Source organism: Sebastes fasciatus, chromosome 20 (genome assembly GCF_043250625.1).
Source record: "Sebastes fasciatus isolate fSebFas1 chromosome 20, fSebFas1.pri, whole genome shotgun sequence".
Lineage (NCBI taxonomy): Eukaryota > Metazoa > Chordata > Actinopteri > Perciformes > Sebastidae > Sebastes > Sebastes fasciatus.
In genome coordinates, this window is record NC_133814.1 from 22,662,063 (window position 1) to 22,684,557 (window position 22,495).

Consider the following 22,495-nt stretch of genomic DNA (forward strand, 5'->3'; position numbering starts at 1 on the left):
CTTTTTTCTTGTAATATAATGACTTTATTTTCATTAAATTCCAACTTTTTTCTTGTAATATAATGACTTTATACTCAATATATTATGACTTTTATTCTTGGAATAGTATGACTTTATTCTCATAATATTACAACTTTTTGTCTTGAAATAGTATGACTTTATTCTCATTAAATTCTAACTTTTTTCTTGTAATATTATGACATTATTCTCATTAAATTACAACTTTTTTCTTGTAATATTATAACTTTATTCTTATAATATTGCAACTTTTTTTCTTGAAATAGTATGACTTTATTCTCATTAAATTATAACTTTTTTCTTGTAATATTATGACTTTATTCTCATTAAATTACGACTTTTTTCTTGTAATATTGTGACTTAATTCTCATAATATTATGACTTTTTTTCTTGAAATAGTATGACTTTATTTTCATAAAATTTCGACTAGAGGGCTAAAACTCAAACTTGTGATGTCATAGGGTATAAAGTCTTGAGCTGCTCCATACACAATGAATAGGAGACTCTGATTTGTTTTTTCTATTTTATACCTGTTTATACTCTATAGTTTTTTGGATTTGGGAGAGAGTTGTTCATGTTTACCGATACTTTTTTGTGGATTGTCTCACACCATAACATGTATGATGATGATTTTTTTGAGAATGGGCGTATCGTTCCCCTTTAAACTTCACATTTAAGGTTTCACACGGCAGGAAAGAAAGGATCACATGGGGTTTTCTCCGTGGTGAATGCAGCAGTGGGTGGCTCATTCGTCCTCTCGCTGCCCTTCCTGCCTTCATTGTGGAGTTGAGGGGTGATATTGAACTTCAGGCTTGGAATCCAGCCTGCAACCCCCCTGATCACAGAGAGAAACAGAGAGAGAGAGAGGACATAATGTGACCGCTCTCTGACAATCCTCTGGACAGGAAGAAGCAGATAGCAAGAGAAAGTTTGTGGATATAAAATGGGTGGGGGTGCATGTCTGTGGATGGGTGTGTACTCTTCTTTCTGTTTTTCCTGTTTTTTTTCTCCTCCTAGTCTGGTATGAAACAAGCATCTGGTAATGTATTCTGCAGTCAGCTCTTCGCCCATTGCCAACACTGGGGCCCAGAGCTCCCAGCGCTTACAATCAAAGTATAGTTGAGGGGTGGCGGGGGATATAAAGAGAGAGAGGAAAAAGATTTACATTACTATGTATGCACAGCATTCTCCACATAATGAACAGCTCTGCTTGGTAAATATTTGACGGGCGAGCGAGCGGCGGAATGATTTTTAGCTTGAAAGTCCCCATATAAGCTGCTCAGAAGTTGTATTTCAAACTCTCCCCTTGTCCTCTCTTCCCATGTAAATAAGGCCAACTCCCCCTAACTCCACACACCCCTCGGAGGCAGTTTAAAGACCCAACACTGTCTCCTTGTCTCCTTGACAACCAGCATACACTGGGGTCCTGTCGTGGCCTCTCTTGTCTTTTGTGTTTGGGAGCTCAGAGAGACAGAAAGAAAGAGAGAGAGCGACGGAGAGAGAGAGGAAGAGAGGAAATGAAGGATGAAAACAAGGCTGGAAAAAAAAAAGATAACAAAGATGACATCACAGCTATTTTATCCCACAAGTGAAAATTTGGTGTGTAGCCCAAATGATGATGATGATGATGATGGTGGTGATGATGATGATTAGCCCAGAGGCACAAAATGGGTGGCAGCTTAGCGGAGAGAGAGACGGAGAGAGAGACGGAGAGAGAGAGAGGCCCAGGGTCTGAATGGAGCATTGTGGGAAAGACAGTGGGCACACTGGGCAGTAACACAGAGAACACTAACTCACAGATCATGCCAGAGAGGCTGAAAACACCCACACTGGGCGACAATGGCAAACTTCATCGCTCCACTTGGCCCCGTCTGAATACACACACACAATGGCAGAATCCAAATAAGATGCTCTGTTATTCGGGAAATTCAACACACTAAATTCCTTCAGTGGCTCTGTCCCTTTGACCGGCAGCAGATGGCCGGGGACGCGCCGCATCAAAAATGTGCGTGTATATGTGTGCGTGCGTGTGTGGTCCTTCCTGTCTCCCCTGTTGCATCATGGGTGAGCACCCCCAGTAGGTTTGCAAAGGTGGGAAATCAGGCATGTAAAAGGCCTGACAGGTGTCATATTTATTTAACCCCAGCTCTACCTCTCGTACTTCAAGTGACAAATACCACAAATTTAACTAAATCAGTGGGTTAAATCCGGCCTGATTAGACTGAGGACTGAGGAGCACCAGAACCAACAGGTTTGACCCCTCTCTATAGCTGTTTTTACTATCAGCTCTCTGCTGCCTCCCTGTGTAGCTGATGAAGAACTCCACTATGTTTTTCTGACAATAAACAGCAACAGGTGAGCAGCAAAAAACTGAATTTTGGGGGTCAATTTTGTGCCTTTATTCCAGATAGAAAAGAGACAACTGAGAGATGTATCAAAGGTCCTCATATTAACAGATTAATGTGACTAATGAAATGTTATAATGACTATTTTCATAAAATTACGATTTTTTTTTTTTTTTTAATATAACGACTTTATTTTCATAATATTACGATTTCTTTTTTTTTTTTTTTTAATATGACTGTTTTCATAAAATTACGACTTTTTTTTTTTTTTAATATAATTAATTTTTTTCATATAATACAATTTTTTTCTTTTTTTAATATAATAACTTCATTTTTATAAAATTACAACTTTTTTTTTTTTTTAATATAATGACTTTATTTTCATAATATTACGATTTCTTTTTTTTTTTTTTAATATGACTATTTTCATGATATTACAATTTCTTTTTTTTTTTTTTTTTTTTATATATGACTATTTTCATAAAATTACGAATTTTTTTTGTATTTTTTTTAATATAATAACTATTTTTATAAAATTACGACTTTATTTTTTTTAATATAATGACTTTATTTTCATATTACGATTTCTTTTTTTTTTTTTTTTTTTTTTTAATATAATGACTTTATTTTTATAAAATTACAGAAAAAAATGTTTTAATATAATGACTTTATTTTCATAATATTACAACATTTTTTATTTTTATTTTTTAATATAATGACTTTATTTTCATAATATTACAACATCGTTTTTTTATTTTATTTTTTAATATAATGACTTTATTTTCATAATATTGACGTCTGACCGTTTGCCCTCCGGTTAAGAGGTGGAGGTGTCGTAAAGACGCAGGGCTTACACACGTTATCAAAACAGCTTTTTTCGCTTAACACATCACTTTTAAATAAATTATGTTTTAGAAAGCATTAATTAGATTAATTTAACATTTATCACACTATTGTCTGTTTTTCTTCTATTCATGGTAAGTTTTGTTGACGTGACGACAGCTCAGCGTCTCTTGCGTCACTTCTCGCTTTACGGCAGAGCGTGGTGCTGGAGGTCAGGAGCTTGAGGAGGCTAACATTAGTTCAGGACTCTGTAACTCTGTTTTCACTTCAAACCCACTCAGGATCACACAGACACATCAACAGGACGACGTGTGTTGCTGTCGGTGACTCTAACTGCTCGTCGTTGATCAGTTTGTCTTGTATTTTGAGTATTTATTGGGACTAGCAGCTCTCTGCTAACTGTTAGCCACATCAGCTCAGCTAGCAGCTCCAGTGTTTCACCAGGTGACTCCTCACCGTCGGTTCTTCTGCAGACATGGACAACTCACAGGGATCTGGAGGAGCAAAAGGAGGTTTTGGGAGTCTGTTTGGAGGAGGTGCACCTGAATACTCCAACACAGAGCTGGCTGGAGTTCCCTGTAAGATCTCACTGCTTTAGCTAGTTAGCTTTAGCTGCTAACAGCTGTTCTGTTAGCCTGCTTCATTAAACTTTAACTCTCTCTTAAATACAACTTTCTCTATATATGAATGTTAAACGTTGTTGTGATGTAATTTCAGTGACTGGAATGAGTCCTCTGTCCCCTTATCTCAACGTCGACCCTCGTTACCTGGTTCAGGTGAGCTAACAGCTAAAGTAGCATATTATTAGCTGGTGTTAAGTTAATGAATGTTGTTGTTGTGTTTTCTGACTGTAACAGTTATTAATGTTGTGTTTCAGGACACAGATGAGTTCATTCTGCCTACAGGCGCCAATAAAACAAGAGGGAGGTTTGAACTGGCTTTCTTTACCATTGGAGGATCCTGCATGACTGGTAAGAGACAAACACCTGTTTACACCACAGGGTCACATGACGTCATTAAATTGTACCTAAAACATACTTTTTTTAAATTTTGTTTCCTATAATTGTGAAATATTAAGTAAAAATGAGAGTACTATATATGTCAGAAGTATGCAGACACTGCTGTTTACTTTTATACATCATGTATAGACAGATAGTATAGATAGACTTTATTGCTTCTCCAAATAAAGTTACAGAACACACACAACACAACACACCAATAAAAAACACAAATATACAGTGTACAATAGTGCAATGGACAGGTAGTAGCATGTTATGATAATAATAAGAGGGCACATCTTATGAAATAAGAGTTCCCTAGTGCAGTCATTCTAAGTTAAATGCCTGTATGGCATAGGGAATAAAAGACTTCTTATACATGTTGACCCTTGGGACCCTAAATCAACGGCCAGATGGGAGGAGCTCAAACTCTGAGTGTAGTGGATATGAGGTATCTATAGTTATCTGTTTAGCCCTCCTGTGTACAGCACTGTCAAACATATTGCAAAGTTGTTTCTGTGACTTCTCTTGAGTTTGGTCCTGTGGTTTAAATGAGAGAAAATCTAAATTCTACAGCATAAAATGACGCTTAGATAATAATATAGTTCCAACTTTGTGGCAACAGAGTTGTTTGGTTTGGAATAACGGGAGGCCTGCAGAGAGTCTTTACCTCGACATCTGAAACCTTTACGATGAACTGGGAGCCAGACCTCATCACCCAACATCAGTGACAAGCCAACCTTAATAATGATGTTGTGGCTGAATGGGAGCTAATCCCTTCAGCCAGGTTGAAGCTTCTTGTTCAAACGTCTTGTGGAAAGCCTTCTCAGAAGAGAAGAGGCTGTTAACAGCAGCAGATTATGATCTTTGGAATGACATGTTTAACAATCACATTTTGATGTTTTCATTGTTTTCACCTAATGCCTCACTCAGTCTTTCTGCCTCTTTGTTTTGACTACAGGAGCTGCATTCGGAGCTTTAAATGGTCTCAGGGTGAGCCTGAAGGAGACTAGAGACATGGGATGGTCCAAACCTCGCAATGTACAGTGAGTATGGAGACACAGTTCAGTTTACCAGTAGTGTTATTCCTATTATTACACCTGGATCACTTGACCTGTCCTCTAAATGTTTGTTTTCTCTCCTCAGGATTCTCAACATGGTGACCAGACAGGGTGCTTCATGGGCCAACTCTCTGGGCTCAGTTGGTAAGACCATTATAATGTAACTGTCAAAGCTACTGTATATGTTTTTTCTTTTTGCTTCCTCTTATAAAACTCAGTGCCTTTTTCTTTGCCGTTGCAGCCTTGTTATATAGTGTTTTTGGCGTGGCGATAGAGAAGGCCAGAGGAGCAGAAGATGACATTAACACAGTGGCTGCTGGGACGCTAACTGGGATGCTCTTTAAATCAGCCAGTAAGTGTCTTTTCTGCTTGTTTATCTGCCTTTCATGTGTTTGTGTATCTCCATGTGTTATTGAGGTAAAATTACAGGTTTTCGCTATTTAGAGAGGTGAAAAATAGAGCCTGATTTAGAAAATACAGGAATTATAATGTAAGAAAAAACAGACTCACTTTTTTTATATGTATCCTTTATTTTTGCAGGTTGACCGTGTGATATATTTATATGATTACCTTATTTACATTTTTTTTTTATTATTGTTTTTCACTAAAAAAGATGTTCTAAAAAAAGATGTGTCCTATCTGTGATGCAATAAAAAAATTGTTTCTTAACTAAATGTAAGGTAAAGTGATAACAGTACGTCTTAGTGCCATTTTAAGAGTATTTTGATGATTATCAGGATAATATCGTGAATTGCAATTATTTTTGGCCAGGCTAATCGTGTCATGAAAATTTCACATTGTCCCCTCATATGTTTGATAACTATTGCAATTTGACCACCTCTATATTTTAATTTATCTTATAATATGTAAATACTCTCTATGCGTGTTGTGAAGTACAATTAATGTGCAGAAATTCATTGAAAAGCACCAATTTTTGGAGAGTCGATAAATTATCTTACACTAAATCTGTTGAGCTCCAACCATCTGTTACTTTGGGTGAATTAAAATAAGAATTATTTTTGATGCATGTTTATTTTATTAGCGTCACCACTCATTCTGTTACTGCTGTGTGTTTGCAGGTGGCCTAAAGGGTGTGGCCCGAGGAGGTCTGGCTGGTTTAGCCTTGTCTGGTGCCTACGCTCTCTACAGCAACTGGGACCACATCACCGGCTCCCCCTCTCCCTCCAGGCTGTATTAACTTCCTCCCACATACATCTACTTCTACACTTAGGGCCAAATATCTCTCCGGGACACCGCCTTTAACCACAGCGCTAAGAGGAATTAGACTCTGGTCAAATGCAGTGTGCTTTTCAGGGAATTGTGGGTCGGTCCCAATTTGCTGGTTCCCCTTCTGTAGCCACTTTCCTTTCCTGGAGCACTCTGGGGAATTAAAAGAAGATTGGACTAAATTCCTCTGGGAATCCAGATGACCGTCTTGTAACACCCCTCTCCTCATAATATCCTCCGTCACTGATGTGATCAGTAATGAGAAGACACCGTGGGGATGTTTTATAGAGGTGTGTTTGTTCTATCATTGTTTATGGGAGTCTTATTAGTCTTCTTTGATGCTAGTTTTGAAATCAATGAACCCATGATGTTTGGGTTAAATGAGCCAATTTGTAAGATGACATCTGGTGTGTGTGTGGTTCACCAGATGAATGTACTGATTCTGGACTGAAAGACTCTTCTGTAGTAGAAGAGCAAAGAGATTTTCATCTACGATCTACAGACAGAGCTTAGCCTTATCGGGTCAGCTCTACTCATATTTATTGAAGCGTATCTGCAGTGGTTTCTGTTTCACTGCAAGAAGAAATCACTGTAAAGCTGTTTGTGTCTCCATCAAATCCATTGTGTTGAAAAATATATTAAAAAAAATTGGAAATGTTGACAAAGATGTTGCTTTTAACCAATTTTATTGCGTAAATGTAGACTGAGTGTAAAAGGTTGTGAGTAGTGTATACTGTGCAGTGCTCTGCCACAGAGTAGTGCACAGTGTAGACTGTAATATGGTGTGTTAGAAAACAATTTCACATTCAGAACATGTATTTACATCTTGAAGTGGTTGTTGAATGTGAGACTTTTAGAAAAAAAACAGATTGTAGTCGTCTGCAGACGTCAGACATGAAACAGAGCTTATGTTTGCTGAGTCAGGCGGCCCACTTAGTGGAGGAAGAAGTCCCTGATGCGCGTTGCCTCGATCCAGGGGATGTAGGTGCGGGTGCGGGTGAAGACGCTGGGTTTGTTCTCCACGGTGCAGCCGATGGGGCCGAAGCTCACCACGCCGTGAACCTCCCAGCGGTCCTGGCCCTGCTGGCACAGCAGAGGACCACCAGAGTCACCCTGGGAGAGGAAGGAGGAGAGAGTTTATGGTAAGGACGTCCTTTTTTTCCCATAATAATTTATTTATTTATTTATTTATTTATTTAGGAAAGGGTCACCAGCGCCCCCCAGAAGGTGGCGCCCTATGCGACCGCCTTATGCCAGCTTTGCCCTCACCCATTGCCAGTTGCAAAGACGATAAAGAACAAAAAAAAAAAAAAGATAATAATAAATAAAGTACACATTGACATTAATATTTAATTATAGGATAAATCCCAAACTACAGATAAAATTAGCTGATAAACTTTATATCAGGACATCCTTTTTATTAAATAATTAATTCTCACTTCTACCTCCAACAGTTGCGTCTGTAAACCTCAGTCCTACCTGGCATGCAGCAGGCGGGCCCTCGGTGTCCCTGATCCCGGCACAGATCATAGAGTCTCGCACGCGGTCGCCCCAGAATTTCTTCTGCCGGCAGGTCTTGTGGTCAATGATGGGCAGGCGGGCTTGATTCAGGGCTTCTGCCAGAGACACATTCTCCTTCCCACCTGTTCAAGGACAATAATTTAGATTTAAACGAGCTGTGCTCGACCAAAGACATTCTTAATCGACTAACACACATATTTTGTCGACTTATCGATTAGTTGATCTATAAAACTGAATTTCTCCTCAAAGAATCACAAAAGCACCACTTTAAATCTTGCGTTTACCAGAGATGTGCTCATACGTTTCATGGAAATAAGTCATTCAGCATGAAAGAAGCATAAAAAAACGACTAATCGACTGAAGAAATCTCAGTCGACCGAGACCAAAATGACAGATTATTCGACTGAAGGAGGTTAGCCCTAAAACCTGCATTTAGATTTCTACTTCTCTTGACTTTTTATCCACGCTAGCGGAACGATAATCACTCTGGTCCAGACTGAAATATCACAACTGTTGAACAAGATGGCCACAACGTTTTGTACACGTTCATGCTCCCCAGAGGATGAATCCTATTGATTATTTTCCTATAACAGCTGGTTGATCATTGTCTTCCACTCACCCCGGGTGTCCCCCCAGCCTGTGACCCAGCAGTAGTGTCCCGGAGTGAGGCTGGTCTGCTTGCGCGGCAGGCAGGCGTAGCGGATGAAGTTCGAAGGGACGATATCCGTGGCGGCCTTAACCAGGGCGATGTCGTAGTCCAGCTCGCTGTGAGTCGGGTACCGGAAGTTCTCGTGCCGGTAGATTCTCTTCACGGGGAAAATCCTCTCTGCCGTCTCTGAGCGCCTCAGCTTGTGCTTCCCCAGGACGATCCTCCAGCTCCCAGCATCCTCAGCTTTACCCCTGAGAGGCCACACAAAAACAGTTAAAGCAAGACCTTTGTGGTTCTCATTGTGGGTTTTTTTCCCACAAAAAAATTATTCAAACAACTAAATCTGTGTTTCTTCTTCTGTGTTTATGGTTTCTTACTTCTGGAAGCAGTGAGCAGCAGTGAGGACCCAGTTCTTGTGGATGAGAGTTCCTCCGCAGACATGGATGTAATGTTTACTTCCCCTGGGACGAACCTACGAGAAACAACCAGACAGCTTCCTCAGTGATGTGAGATCACGCTTTATAATAAGGGCACAAATCATATTCTTACGTAATGCCTAACTAATGTCACTCGTAGTGATTTAACACATGACCTAATGCAGAATGAATCACAAATTCCTGTTGCTCACCATGCGATTAGCTCACACTCAATAGATCATCAATTAAGGAATATTAATTCACAGTAACTACATACATTAAAGGAATGGTGTGTAGCATTTCAGGAGCTCTATTAGCAGAAATGTATTATAGTATTCATAACTATGTTTTCATTAATCGTTGTTTTCGTCCGCTAAGAATGAGCCCTTCATATATATGTATGTATATATTTATTATTGGACACGATATAGCGACCGTTTTATAAAAATAACTTTTTTTAATCATATTTGCTCCAATCTCACCTACTGCTGCTTTAAGTGAAGCAATTACAACATAGCGCCATCTCCTGGAAGGTTCAATTTCTGTGGTTCAGTTTCATCAGAGTTGGCGGAAATTCATGCCGTCTCCTTTTTTCGGTAAAAAACTAAAGCTGAAATGAATTTAAATTAATTTCTTTTCTTTTTTTTACCCAGGCAATATTGTTTCAGTTTAGTTTTTATTTAGTGTCAGTTCACTAAAACTATTTTTCACTGTTTATTTTCGTTTTAGTTTCAGTTTTAGATTACTATAATAACCCTGGTCAATACAAAGTGAGAGTTACCTGCAGAGAGACCTGCCAGGGCCAAGAGTGAGGTCTGGCCTCGTTCCCAGACACGATCCTCTCCGCCATGTTGGGCTTGAAGTGAGCCATACCACAGTCCCTCGGCCAGTCTGAGAGGAGACAAGATGAAGCCCCAAAAAACAGACATCAGACATGTTAAAGTATGTTTTAACAGGAGCCTTGAAGGTGACGTGTTTCTGTGTTTCTTTGCCCTCACCCAAGTGGAGCAGCTTGTGCTGTGGCTGTCGTCCGGGGGTCAGTGTGTACGCATCTGCAGGCAGCGATGCCTTGCTCAACAGCAGCGGCAGCAGCAGAGACAGAAAGAGGAGCAGAGGAGGTCCAGGTACAGCCATCGTCAATCACAGAATCACCGGCCGGCACACATCCCACGCTATTTATACCAGGCAGCATGCAAATGTACATACACAAGTACAAATACAGTACACACACACACACACGTTACAGCGGAGACAATGAGCCGTGTCACAACAAAGCCCGAGCGCTGGATTGTTCTCCTGTAGCTGCGAGTTTCCACTGCAGCTGAGAAAAAAAGGGGATTTCGTGGAGTCCCATCAGCACTTTCACATACATAAACTGTAGTATGCTCACAGTACAGCAACATGCACGCAGCACAAAGGCGATACACTACCCTACACAAACATCACATCATGTCACGTGACCTACAACAGTGACATAGTGACCTTAACGTGACCTTTCTCTCTGATATACCAGATCTCCACTATAGTTCATCCTGTGTAAACATGACTCAGGACAAAAGATGTTGTTACCGGCGTGTTTACCTGCCTAAAGATGGACATTTATACTTGTTGAGTCAGATGAAGAGAGAAAAGACTTGAAGCTTATGTCAGATATATTGGTATCAGCTTAGACGTTGGCTGATAAATAACATAAAATTGCACAGAAAGTTTTGTTTCATCAGAGAGCACTGACAAGTTTGAGCATGACTCTGTGGATGGCAATGTTGTCCAACCACTTTCAGTTTTAGGTGAAATAACGTGGCAACTATTGAATGGATTGGCGCTGCGTTTTGCACAGACATTAATGATCCTCAGAGAATGACTCATAATGACTTTGGTGATCCCCTGACTTTCCCTCTATATCACCACCGGGACGTTAACATGTGTAGTTTTAAGTGAAATATCTCGACAACTTTTGGATGGATTGCCATGAAGTTAGTCACCGACCAGTGGGCAACCTCCAGGTCTGAAAAGTGAAGCCAACGCTGAAGTATCTTAAACTTGCATTCTCTCTAACAGCCAGCAGGGGGCGACTCCTCTGGTTGCAAAAATAAGTCTGATTGTATAAAAGTCTGAGAAAATGAGCCTACTTCTCACTTGATTTATTGCCTCAGTAAACATTGTAAACATGAGTTTATGGTCTCAATCTCTAGTTTCAAGTCTTCTTCAATACAGCATGATGTTCATTTAGTAAATTATGGTCCCATTTAGAGTCAAATAAACCATAAAGCAGGGGATGCTTTAGGACGTGGCTACCTTGTGATTGACAGGTCGCTACCACGGCGTTGTCCGGTCTGGGAGTTGTCCGTGTTTATGTCTTACAACTTTAACTCAGTCCATGAAAGTTAATTATAACCTTTTTGGTCCACTAAAAATGTATTATTTAGCTCCACCCACTCATGTCACTTCTGGTTGCAAAAAAACGAGATGGCTACGGCCAAAATGACGAACTGAGGCTTCAAATCCGTCCACAAACCAATGTGTGACGTCACAGTGACTACATCCACTTCTTATATACAGTCTGTGGTACAGACATTCAGGATGAATTGTAATAACTTTGGTGATCATGCGCCATCATCAGGTCAACATTTCAATGTGTCCAATAAAATGTTTTATGATGAAATATCTGCAAAACTAACAGTATTTCAATCGGCTTTAGGTGTACCTTGTGTTTAGTGCTAATGCATGCTAACATGGTAAACTAAGATGGTGAACTTGATCATTATACCTGCTACAAATCAACATGTTAAAATTATTACTGTGAGCATATTTGCTGACGTATGCTGACGTATGACTCTCTCTTGTTTTTCAACTTCAATCATTACAACTTCATTCAATATCAAGGTCACAATTGTTCAATAGAAAATATAACGTTATCACATTTTTCTAACTCTTAAATATCGATATCTGTATCAGCTTAAAAAATCCAGTACCGGTCAGGCTAGTCGGTTTTTACAAATAACAAAAAACATACTTTTATTAGCATATTTACAGTTGTCAGATGTTGACAGTTGTCAGTGGAACTACTCACTAAAGTATTTTATGGAAAATTTAAAGTGACAGCTGCACTGATTTGACCTGAAAGGGCAAATTAAACTATCTGCGTGGCTAGATACCACAAGAGGGCAGTGGAAAAAAACATCTACTGTATGTTTATGTAATTTGGGTGCATTGACCCTTTAAGACCAGAAAATAAGAATAAATAAACAGAAAGCAGCAGAGAACCTGTTGCCCGCTCTACACACATCTGTGAAAATATGACAACAATAACTGCAGTGGAAGCCGCTAGTGAGTTGAGCTTTTTTTCCCGTCGGTGAAAGAGAGAGAATGTGCCCGCTCATCTGAATGGCAGCGCCTGAATGGTCAAACCTCTCCACCGCCGTGGTTCATGCAACTCAACTTTGTGTATGTTTTTACCACAGTGAGTGAGAGAGTTGAGCGAGTGTGGGAAGAGAGGGAGAGAGAGTTTGGTGTGTTTTTGAGTTAGTGTTTATTCTCTAACAACATGTTTGAGCTGAGTCACCTCCTGTGTCATGATCTGTGTAAATATTTGAGAGTTAATCCTGATTTGTGCCTCTATATCACTTCCCACATTTGTCAGATCTTGGCTGGGATTTTTTTCTTATGTCCAGAAAAATAAATCGTCTCAGGTTCAAAGATTTATGACAAACAAAGACTCAAGAAACTTGTTACAAAAGTGTGCAAAAACAAATAGAAGTGGCAGAAGTATACAGGTCTTTTACTTCAGTACAAGTACAGAATTATTGTCAGCTAAATGTCCTTAAAGATTCATTATGCAGAACTGAGCCTTTAACCATGTTATATTAGTATAAATATTATGTGTAAACTGCATTTTACCAATGTCGTTGGCTGAGGTGGAGCTACTTTTAACTACTTTATATCCTGCTTGGTTGGTAACAGTGTATCATATCTTATAAACGGATTTGATGTTTTGTGTTTACAATCAAGCACAAGTAACTTTAATAATGTTGTGGATTAAAATGTACCGTATTTCCCTTTGAAATGTAGTAAAGTAGACGTACAAAGACATTGCAAGATATGTTTCATGTCACATTCATTAAATCACCAAATTTAAAGGATCCATATAAATAAATGTTAATTATGTTAGATTATGTTATGTGTTTATATATTTTTTAAAAGAAAAGATATCAGACATTTAAAAACGCTCAAATATAGATATCAGTATTTGCCTCAAAAGTCCAGAATTGGTCAGGCTCAAGAAAAGTACAAGTACTTCAAAACTGCAGTTATGATGATAATAATAAAAATAAATAAAATAATAATAATAATATTAAAAATAAGTAAATAAATAAATAAATAAATATTTTTCAACTGCTATCTAAAAACAAAAAGTTTTTTTTTTAGCAACAGAGATACAAAGATAAAATTCTACATGAATGGTGAATCCTTTACTGCCTTTTTAGAAATCTTTAAATTAAACAAATAAGATGTATCTGAAAAAAACATGCAGAGGAGGATGAATTGCTTTTTATGTTACGAATAGTGTCTACAGGTATTATTCCTGTCAGCCTTAAAAAAACCTCAACAATCAAGTAAGGGCAGCCTGTATGTACAGATACATATAATTTAACTCGGATGAAAATATCAACATTTTATTAACTCCTCTCTTCTCTCATCTGCACTATAGGACTGAACAGTAAGAGGACAACGTGTAGAGAGATTTTAGTAAGAAAATAGAGAAATTACAAGTAGAAATTACGCCCCTTCTTTTATTTTAAGCTTATTTTTTGGGCCTTGGGAGAGAGACAGGAAATGTGGGGAACGGTCTGGTCAGCCGGAAATAAAACTGGGGGCTCGCTGCTCAGACATTTGCGTCCTAACCACTCGGCTATCTGGTCACCTGAAATTACTCCATTTCTAAACAGCGGATCCTAATGAGTAGAGGAACACATTTTAGTAACACTTCATTTTACAGGTACACAAATTTAATTTCTATTTGAAATTTCTTTGGAATTACTGCCAAATTACCCCAATATTTACCTCAAAATCTGTCGAAAATTACTTTATTATAAACATAATTTAATAATTATATTCCGCTATTTCCCAATAGCTGGTAATTTATTTAATACATATCCAGGAAAAGAATACAAAGTTAATTTATATCCTTTATTTCCATGTCTGCTGATAAATAGAAAATAATAAGCAAATAACTTATTTGAAATTTCTTAAAAAACTACATTTGTGTAGACAATAAGTCTATTTTAACCATTATATGCTATTTTAGCATTAAATAATGATATAATAAAGTCATTTTCGATAATTTTTGAGGTAAATATTGTGGTAATTTTGCAGTAATTCCAAATAAATTTCAAATAGGTTACTTGCTAATTATCACCTAATTACCATGAAATTTGCAGACCTGTAAAATGAAGTCAATTTTCTAACATTTCATCTCCACCTTTTTACCAAACAACCAAAAGTTTCGACAACAGCAGGATAAAATGAACGTGAGAGCTGCTTCCCAGTGTCTCTTTGAGCTTCATTCAGAGTTTGTTATTGTGCAAACTGATCAGCTATGGGTAATCAATATAATTAGATTAGTCTCCAGGATCAGTCGTCTGCCTTCCTGGAGCCTCCACACCACCTCAGAGACCTGATCCCACTCCTCTTGCGGCTGTGTCCGCTCCCAGTGGAGGGTGATTTAGGATCGCTGGTGCCTTCCTCTCTGAGCACCTCGTCGTCTTCTCTAGCGTAAGCTGCCTCTGCTCTGCTTATTCTACGAACAGCTTCTACGGTTAACTCCTTTTTGCCTCCTCCCGCCTCCTCCGGCTCTCTCCTTGCTCCGTCTGGTGTCTCCTCGCTCTCGCCATCCGTACAAGCGGAGGTGATAATCATCACAGGTGGATGCAGTTCTGGGGTCATGGCCTTCACCACGCTCGATATGAGAGGAGGCTTCGGCGCTTTCTTCTTCTTCGACGTACGTTTTTTAGGTCGGGGGCTGTTCTGGATCTCCAGATGTTTCCGTATGGCTGTGCTCAGCTCCTCCGGGTCCAGCGACGCCCCGTGGACGTCCCACGTCATCCCGTCCTCGTCCCACTGCACCTGCTTCATGCTGCTCCTCCTCCCCACCGCGCCCCTCTCGATCTTCATCTTCAGACACGACCTCCTCCTTTCCAGATCGTGCGAGGACGCAGAGTCGTCGTCCCACGTAGGGTCGCCTTCTTGCCTCTCCTCCTCCTCCTCATCTTCGCTGCTCACTGGGAACATGCTGGAGGACGGGGACACCAGATTGGAGTTGGACCCCACTGAGGTCTTCAGGTTCAGTCTCGATCCAGGCGGCGAGCCCAAGAAGGAGTGGGAGCCCGTGTTGTACCTCTGGAGGCCCCACGTGGAGCCGTTGGGAGAGGTCGTCTGCACCGCGGCGTCCACCAGCTCCCGCTGTGAAGTCATTGTACCTTCCTCCCTGAACACCTCAGCCTTCGTGATGCCCTTTCTGGTGTTCAAGTTGCAGCTGCAGCAGCTACCCAATAGCGAGTCGCTCAAGGAAGAAACCAGGGGTGACCTCCAACCTCGGCCTTTCGGACCACTTTGGGCCGGCTGCCATGGCAGCTCAAGATGGCGAACTGAGGCTCCTCTTCCTGATTCTCCATCTGCGGGAGAATTAGGCTTCAGGTAGCTTAACCTTTCACTTCTCACACCTCCACCCTCCGATAACTGTGTGCCTCCAGGACTCTGCAGCTCTTCTGTCACGTCATCGACGAGGCATCCAGGATCTGACGACGCACCTCCTTCTGCTAAACTAATGGACGACGGGATCGGCGATGGGAATCTAAAAGAAAGCGAGTTAATTTCCAGGAAGCCCTCGTCCTCTGTGGTGGTGGGCTGGAGGAGAACGGGGGAGTTGGACGGCAAGGGTGAGGAGGTGTGAGGCTGCCGGGGTGACGGTAGTGGAGAGCGTAGGGTCGAGGATGCAAGTAAGTCTTCCAGCTGATGCATGCTCGACGTTAGCGTTGAAGTAGAAGAAGTTAAAGGATCGCCAGGTGGTAAAGTTGGTGTCTGCAGCGGAGAGATGAAGGGAGAGGGTGTGGTTGGTGGAGAAGGAGGTATGGACATGGGAGAGAAAGGGGTTTCCTGGTTGAGACTCGAGGGGCGGGAATTCCCACCTTTCCATACAACTGTGTCTGGAGTGCTGCTGCGGCTGTGCGTGCTGCCGCTCTGCCCGCTCCAGCGATGCATGTTGGTGATCCAGCGCTCGCTGAGGGCGGGACGGTCGTGCACGTCCACGTGTTGGGCTGCGAGCGGCGACTGGTGGCTGTTGGTGGTGGAGTTGGAGTGCTGCAACATGTGCGGCAGTTGCAGCTGCTGCAGCGTCACCGAGTTCTGCTCCGAGTGCGTGTTGGTGCTGGAGCTGCGTCTCAGGTTCAAGCGGGTCCAGGCCGGGTCCCGCTTGTGCGGCGGCCCCGTCGCCATGACCACATCCATGGAGCTCTTGGAGAGGGAGAAAATGGGCGCCTGGTCATCGCCGTCCTCCGGCGCCACGAGCCTCGCTTCACTGGAGTAAGAGGCCGACTGACTGACTGAATAATAGACTTTCTGGTAGCTCTCAGACACGGGGCGCCCGGGCCTCGCCATGGCAACAGCACCAACCTGCAAAGAAAGACATATCTTTGAGTGTTAAATAGCTTTTTCTCCGTAAACCTTCAATAACAGATATTTTTTGGCCACTTAAGGGAAACAAGTTGTGAACACAACATCAACACCTTTTAATTTTAGTGTATTTCCGACAGTAGATGGCGATCGTCACGCCTCCAGTTTGGAGAAACAGAGTAGCAGCAAAATGTACTTTAGACTCCTAATAGAAGGCTCACCTAAAAACAATCAATATCCGTTTAAGAGTAAGATATATTTAGAATACTTTCACCACTTTACCTTGTCGTCAGACAGCTACACAGTCTAGGTTTTCGATGGGGAACTGAAGCTGTTATCTATGCTCTCGCCAAAGCCACCAGACTCCATTGAAAAAAACAGTAATTTACTTCAAAGAACACAGGAGTTGCTGGTCTACCGCTGCCTCGATCAGTTCGTTTGCTTGTCACTGTGTGACTTTGGTTAGTACGGATTCACCAAAGTCACACAATAACACAAACAAACTAACCCATCGAGGCAGCGGTAGACCAGCAACCCAAGTGTTCAGCGAGGTAAAATTACAGTTTTTTTTCAATGGAGTCTGGTGGCTTTTGCAAGAGCGTAGATGGATACAGTTCTTCATCGGAAAAGGCTGTCAAATGGCAGGGTAAACCGGGAAAATATTCTACATATAGCGTACACATAAACTGATATTGATTTGTTTAGGTGAGCCTTTCTTTTAGGTGTCTAAACTATATTTTGCTGCTTCCCCCATCCACAGTAGTACATTGCTTTACTTCCGTGCGGTAACTCCTGTCTGCTTCTCCAAACTGGGGACGTGCCAACCATCCTCTACCTCACACAACCCCACTTCAAAACATCCAAACTAACCACTTAACCATTACAACTAAATCCCTAACCTTTACCCTTTCCTAAACCTAATCCTAACCTGAATTTTAAAAACCAAGTCTGAATCGTCACTCCGAAGGTCTAGAACTCAAATTGGTCCTCACAAAGATAGACGTTCAAGTGTACACACACAGACGCCCACACATTCACTGGCACTCCCCAGATTAGCCTTTAATGGGATTACACAATCCAGATTAATTGATTATTGAGACAAAATGCAGATTAATCGAGACAGTTTAAGAGAGCATTTGGCCTCCAGTTGACAGGAGAGACAAAGAGACAGAAGACAACAGGAATAGATGATAGAGATTATAAGAGATTACAATTAACTTGGTTATTTCTTATCTTCCAATAGCATGTTGTGCCTAATTTTATTTCCTCTTTGTAGTTATGCTTTTAAAAAAGACGATTATACCAGTTATTCAGCCCCTCACTTACTGAAAATCACTGCTACTTTGCCTGATTTAGTGGATTAAACATCCATATTTATGTTAAAACTAACCAAACTGTCAAATCCACCTCCGTCCCAAACTGACCTAGTAGTGTTTCGACCACTACTACCTTTAAAATGTGTCTGTATTGGAAGAATAAACACACAGATATGACTGTCCATGTGCACAAAAATACATTGCATGTCTGATAAAAGAGAAAAATAACATCTTACCTTTAAGTTCACACGTTGTTTTGCTCTCTGTCCTGCCTCACTACAGGTAGCACTAAATGGCGTCTCTCCTTCCTCGCCTCATTCACTTCTTCAGAAAGTCTCTCTTGTTTCCAGCCGCCCTCCGAGCCTCAAACACACACCTGATCTTCTCCTCTGTCTCTTCTCTCATAACTGGACCTCATGTGAAGTTGGCATCAGAGTAACAATGAGGATTTCTCTTTGTGAGTGTGTGATGTGCACATATGCGTGTAAGAGAAGAGCGGGCCATTGCTCTGCCTTTAGCTCTGAGGATTATCTGTCATCTCATTAGCTACCGGCCAATCTCTGAACAGCCTGATTCTGTGTGTGTGTGGTGAGTGGCTAATGAGCATTTTGATTCTGAGTTAAGATCAGATCAGTGGTCAGAGCCGCCATATTACATGTTTATTATTTAGTTACACGCGTCACATTTCATGGCAATCCATCCAACAGTTTGTGAGAGAGTTCAGTAAATGTTAACCTCATGGTGGCGCTAGAGGAAAAGTCAGAGGATCACCAAAGTTGGTAGGATTCATCCTCTTGGTACCATAGATATATGTACCAAATGTAATGGCAATTCTTCAAATAGTTGTCCAGATATTTTCAGTTTGGACCAAGGTCAGTGGCGCCAGCGTGGCTAAAAATTAAACGAAGTGAGAGACAAAAAAAAACTACAAGACTATATCACTGTTTTTAGCTAATTTAAAGTGATAGTTTGGGTGTTTTGAAGTGGGGTTGTATGAGGTACTTATCCATAATCAGTGTATTACCTACAGTAGATGACGGTCGGTACACCTCCAGTTTGGAGAAACAGACAGGAGTACCAGCACGGGAGCAAAGCAATGTACTGCTGTGGACAGGGACCAGCAGCAAAATGTATTTTAGTCACCTAAAAAAAATCAATATCAGTTTAAGTGTACGCTATATTTACAATATTTTCACTGCTTTATGTTGCCGTCAGACAGCCTTTTTAAACAGGGAACTGAAGCAGTTGTATCCATCATCTATGTTTTCGCTAAAAACTGTAATTTTACCTCGCAGAACACAGGAGATGCTGGTCTACTGCTGCCTCGATCTGTTAGTTAGTTTGCATTATCGTGTGACTTTGGTGAATCCAAACTAACCAAAAAGTCACACAATAACACAAACTAACAAATCGATCAAGGCATTAATAAAAGACAATTATTTTTTGTTTTACAAGTTTTCAGAAATGTTATGTTTAAATATACAAATGAGGCATTATCTAATGCTAACTTTTGGTGCCTCCAGATAACAACGTGACACGGTGGGAATCATCCAGCTGTGTCGTCCTCTCTCTGCTCCCCAGGGTCACATCCAGTGCACACTTCACACACACCTCACAGCTAAACAGGTCAACAACAAGAGACTCTCACATTAATGCTAAAACTGAGAAATAATCATGGCAGGTAAGCGGTAAATTGCAAACATTAGACGTCATTTTTTGACTTATTTTCCTTGTTGATGTGTTTGTTTGTTCAGACCAGGTGTTGCTGTTGGCTGTCGGTCTGTCTGTGGGTCTCCTGCTGCTGCTCGGTCTGATGGTGTCCTGTCTGTGGAGGAGGAGGATGAAGAGGAAGAAGAGTCAGAGTCAATACAAGGAGCTACTCTCCACAGTGCCTTCAATCCCAGCATGCTCTGCTCCGGTGATCCTGGTGTCGCAGAGCTCCTGGGCCACGTTAGTAAAACAACATGACCATAATGATTTTCTCTCACTTTTTATTACAGGACCTGTAGTCTTTAGTTTAGTTGATGTTTAAAATGCTGCAGAAGCCACAATTAATAACATTTTCCTGTCTCTGTTTGTGTGTGAAAGGCCCGGTGAGATCCCTTTCACTTTGCCTCCTCGCTTCACGACACAAAACCACGGTGACCTGAAGAATGAGGAGGAGAAAGAAGAGGAGGAGGAGATGAAGATGGAGGCCCGGAGGGACATACTGGCCCATCGTGGGTCGCTCTCAGTAACGAGTAGGTCATCACTGCCTTTATTTGACTGCATGTCTAGATGTTCCGTTGAGTTTTTAAAGTGTAATTCAGTCATTTGAAACCTAACTGCAAGTAAAATACTGGTATATATTGTTGTTATTGTCTCCATCAGGATGGTACCCGGTGGGGACGGTTCTGGCCGGTCTCTACTCGGTTCCTCCTCTGAACGAGGTGGTGGCGCCTCCTCCCGGCATGGCCACCCGCCTCTGCTTCTCTGTGGAGTACCGGCACAGCAGCGAGCAGCTCATGGTCTCCTTGCTCCGCCTCGCCAACCTCCCTCCACGTTTCCACGGCAACGTCACGCTGGTGGAGCTGAGGCTTCTCCCCGACGACCGGCGGCCCCGCCAGGCCAAGGCCCGGGGCACGGGGCCCGACCCAGAGTTCAACGACTGTTTCGTTTTCCAGGCGAGGACACTGAAGTTTTAAAGCTGGAGAAAGTGATGCAACCTGCAGAGACAAAAGACCAGTTCGTATCTCACACACTATCCTGTATGTTTCCCTCCACAGGTGTCAGGTGTGTGCGTGCCTCAGAGCACGCTGAGCGTGTGCGTGCTGAGTGTGGAGCAGGACGGCAAACGCCACGCGGTGGGCAGGGTGCTGTTTCCTCTGGAGGGCGAGCTCGGTCAGGCCGGCAGGGTGCTCTGGAGGGACCTGGAGACAGAGGACGACACACAGGTACCAGGAACTAAGAAAACAATCTTCTTCCTGTGCAGTGAGAACCACGTATCTCCAGATGTGTTGACGTTGAATGGTTGCGATAAACTGAACAATGAAATGTTCCTCTATGTGTTAAGAAAATCCTTCTTAAAGGTACAGTGTGTAGGATTTGGTGGCGGTACCACGATTTTGCACTCTGCAGCTCACGTTACCGCAGTTTCACAAGCTGGTCGGAGAACTACGGTGGCCTTCAGGTAACATAAACACGTGAAACTCTCTAGAGTCAGTGTTTGGTTTGTCCGTTCTGGGCTACGGTAGAAACATGGCTCCATGGAAAGGACCCGCTCCCTATGTAGATATAAACGGCTCATTCTAAGCTAACGAAAAAACACAACGATTCTTAGTTTCAGGTGATTATACACTAATGAAAACATACTAATAGATCCCTGAAATGTTACACACTGTTCCTTTAAGTAAGGTTTTGAATGCAGGACTTTTACTTGTAGTGGAGTATTTTTGGTGTTGTATTAGTACTTTTACTGAAGTAAAAGATCTGAATACTTCGTCCAGTTAAACACAGAAACACACAGGACGTCTGCATGTGCACTAAATTGGTCATGAAAGCTCATAATCATTGTAATCTGCCCATAGTGTTCAGAGCTGGGTGATGTGCAGATATCTCTCAGCTACAGTCCGTCTCTGCAGCGCCTCTCTGTGGCGGTTCTGAGGGCTCGAGGCCTCCAGCTGCTCACAGATGCAGGTATGAGGTGTTTCAGGTGGATGTGTGCGTCCATGTAAGCACTGTTCATCTGACATCTTCACAGGAGTAGCCTTGTAAATATTGGTAACAAGGTTTTCTGTGTGTTTCCCAGGTGTGTGTGTCCAGGTGAGCTTACAGATACACACTCAGGTGGTGAAGATGAAGCGCAGCTGTGTGGTGAAAAGTGGAAACGACCCCTACTTCGACCACAGGACGACCTTTAAACTGCGCTCGCAGCACCTGGACGAGGCCTGTCTGAGATTTGAGCTGCTGCAGCCAAACGACATCCGCTCAGGTAGAACTTAATGTTTGTGATATATCTTATGTCCTGCTGCATAAACATAAACTGTGTATTCAACTTTATCTTTATTGTTGTCCCTCCCAGAGCCTCCGGCGCTGCTGGGAGTGCTGGTGTTGGGTCCCTTCATGTACGCCAGGGGCCCGCAGCTGCAGCACTGGATGGACATGGTCAACACGCCACAGGAGCCGGTCGAACTGTGGCACGGACTGGGCAGGGCCACTTAACACACACATCACACACACACACACAATGTTTTTATACACAGCGTTTGACATAATAAAATCATCATTTGCAAAAGCCCAATTTGGGGATTTTACAAACAATAATAACATTAACTTGAATTATTGTTTTTTTTTTTTGTTTTTTTTATTCTGAATCCTTAACACACACACACACACACACACACACGCACACGAACACACACACACACACACACACACACACACACACACACACA

The 22,495-nt window shown here is 41.7% G+C and overlaps 3 protein-coding genes across 3 annotated transcripts; 2 read left to right on the plus strand and 1 right to left on the minus strand.

The window, feature by feature from the left end:
• Window positions 1-3,336: 3,336 nt before the first annotated feature.
• timm23a (translocase of inner mitochondrial membrane 23 homolog a (yeast)) lies at window positions 3,337-7,157 on the plus strand. The gene is made up of 7 exons (XM_074619948.1): window positions 3,337-3,784; window positions 3,924-3,982; window positions 4,084-4,177; window positions 5,166-5,250; window positions 5,351-5,409; window positions 5,507-5,617; window positions 6,345-7,157. The coding sequence occupies exons 1-7, from the start codon at window positions 3,682-3,684 to the stop codon at window positions 6,461-6,463; spliced, it is 630 nt and encodes a 209-aa protein (XP_074476049.1). The 5' UTR covers window positions 3,337-3,681; the 3' UTR covers window positions 6,464-7,157.
• Window positions 7,158-7,188: 31 nt separating this feature from the next.
• On the minus strand, window positions 7,189-10,212 carry LOC141758477 (elastase-1). Its single transcript, XM_074619947.1, has 6 exons — window positions 10,077-10,212; window positions 9,860-9,969; window positions 9,040-9,134; window positions 8,633-8,913; window positions 7,972-8,135; window positions 7,189-7,605 (listed from the first exon to the last, which is right to left on the minus strand). The coding sequence occupies exons 1-6, from the start codon at window positions 10,210-10,212 to the stop codon at window positions 7,426-7,428; spliced, it is 966 nt and encodes a 321-aa protein (XP_074476048.1). The 3' UTR covers window positions 7,189-7,425.
• Window positions 10,213-19,438: 9,226 nt separating this feature from the next.
• Window positions 19,439-22,367, plus strand: syt15 (synaptotagmin XV). Its single transcript, XM_074620070.1, has 7 exons — window positions 19,439-19,743; window positions 19,817-20,012; window positions 20,151-20,302; window positions 20,433-20,995; window positions 21,629-21,737; window positions 21,850-22,032; window positions 22,123-22,367. The coding sequence occupies exons 1-4, from the start codon at window positions 19,737-19,739 to the stop codon at window positions 20,744-20,746; spliced, it is 669 nt and encodes a 222-aa protein (XP_074476171.1). The 5' UTR covers window positions 19,439-19,736; the 3' UTR covers window positions 20,747-20,995; window positions 21,629-21,737; window positions 21,850-22,032; window positions 22,123-22,367.
• The last annotated feature ends 128 nt before the right edge of the window (window positions 22,368-22,495 follow it).

Coding starts and splice junctions, on each gene's coding strand:
- timm23a (XM_074619948.1), top strand. CDS start 3,682: ATGGACAACTCACAGGGATCTGGAGGAGCAAAAGGAGGTTTTGGGAGT. Junction 3,983..4,083: donor ACCCTCGTTACCTGGTTCAG/GTGAGCTAACAG, acceptor GTTGTGTTTCAG/GACACAGATGAGTTCATTCT. Junction 5,251..5,350: donor TCCAAACCTCGCAATGTACA/GTGAGTATGGAG, acceptor TTCTCTCCTCAG/GATTCTCAACATGGTGACCA.
- LOC141758477 (XM_074619947.1), bottom strand. CDS start 10,212: ATGGCTGTACCTGGACCTCCTCTGCTCCTCTTTCTGTCTCTGCTGCTG. Junction 9,135..9,859: donor CCTGGCAGGTCTCTCTGCAG/GTAACTCTCACT, acceptor TGTTTCTCGTAG/GTTCGTCCCAGGGGAAGTAA. Junction 7,606..7,971: donor GCCCGCCTGCTGCATGCCAG/GTAGGACTGAGG, acceptor TTCCTCTCCCAG/GGTGACTCTGGTGGTCCTCT.
- syt15 (XM_074620070.1), top strand. Junction 20,013..20,150: donor TCGCAGAGCTCCTGGGCCAC/GTTAGTAAAACA, acceptor TGTGTGTGAAAG/GCCCGGTGAGATCCCTTTCA. Junction 20,303..20,432: donor TGGGTCGCTCTCAGTAACGA/GTAGGTCATCAC, acceptor TGTCTCCATCAG/GATGGTACCCGGTGGGGACG.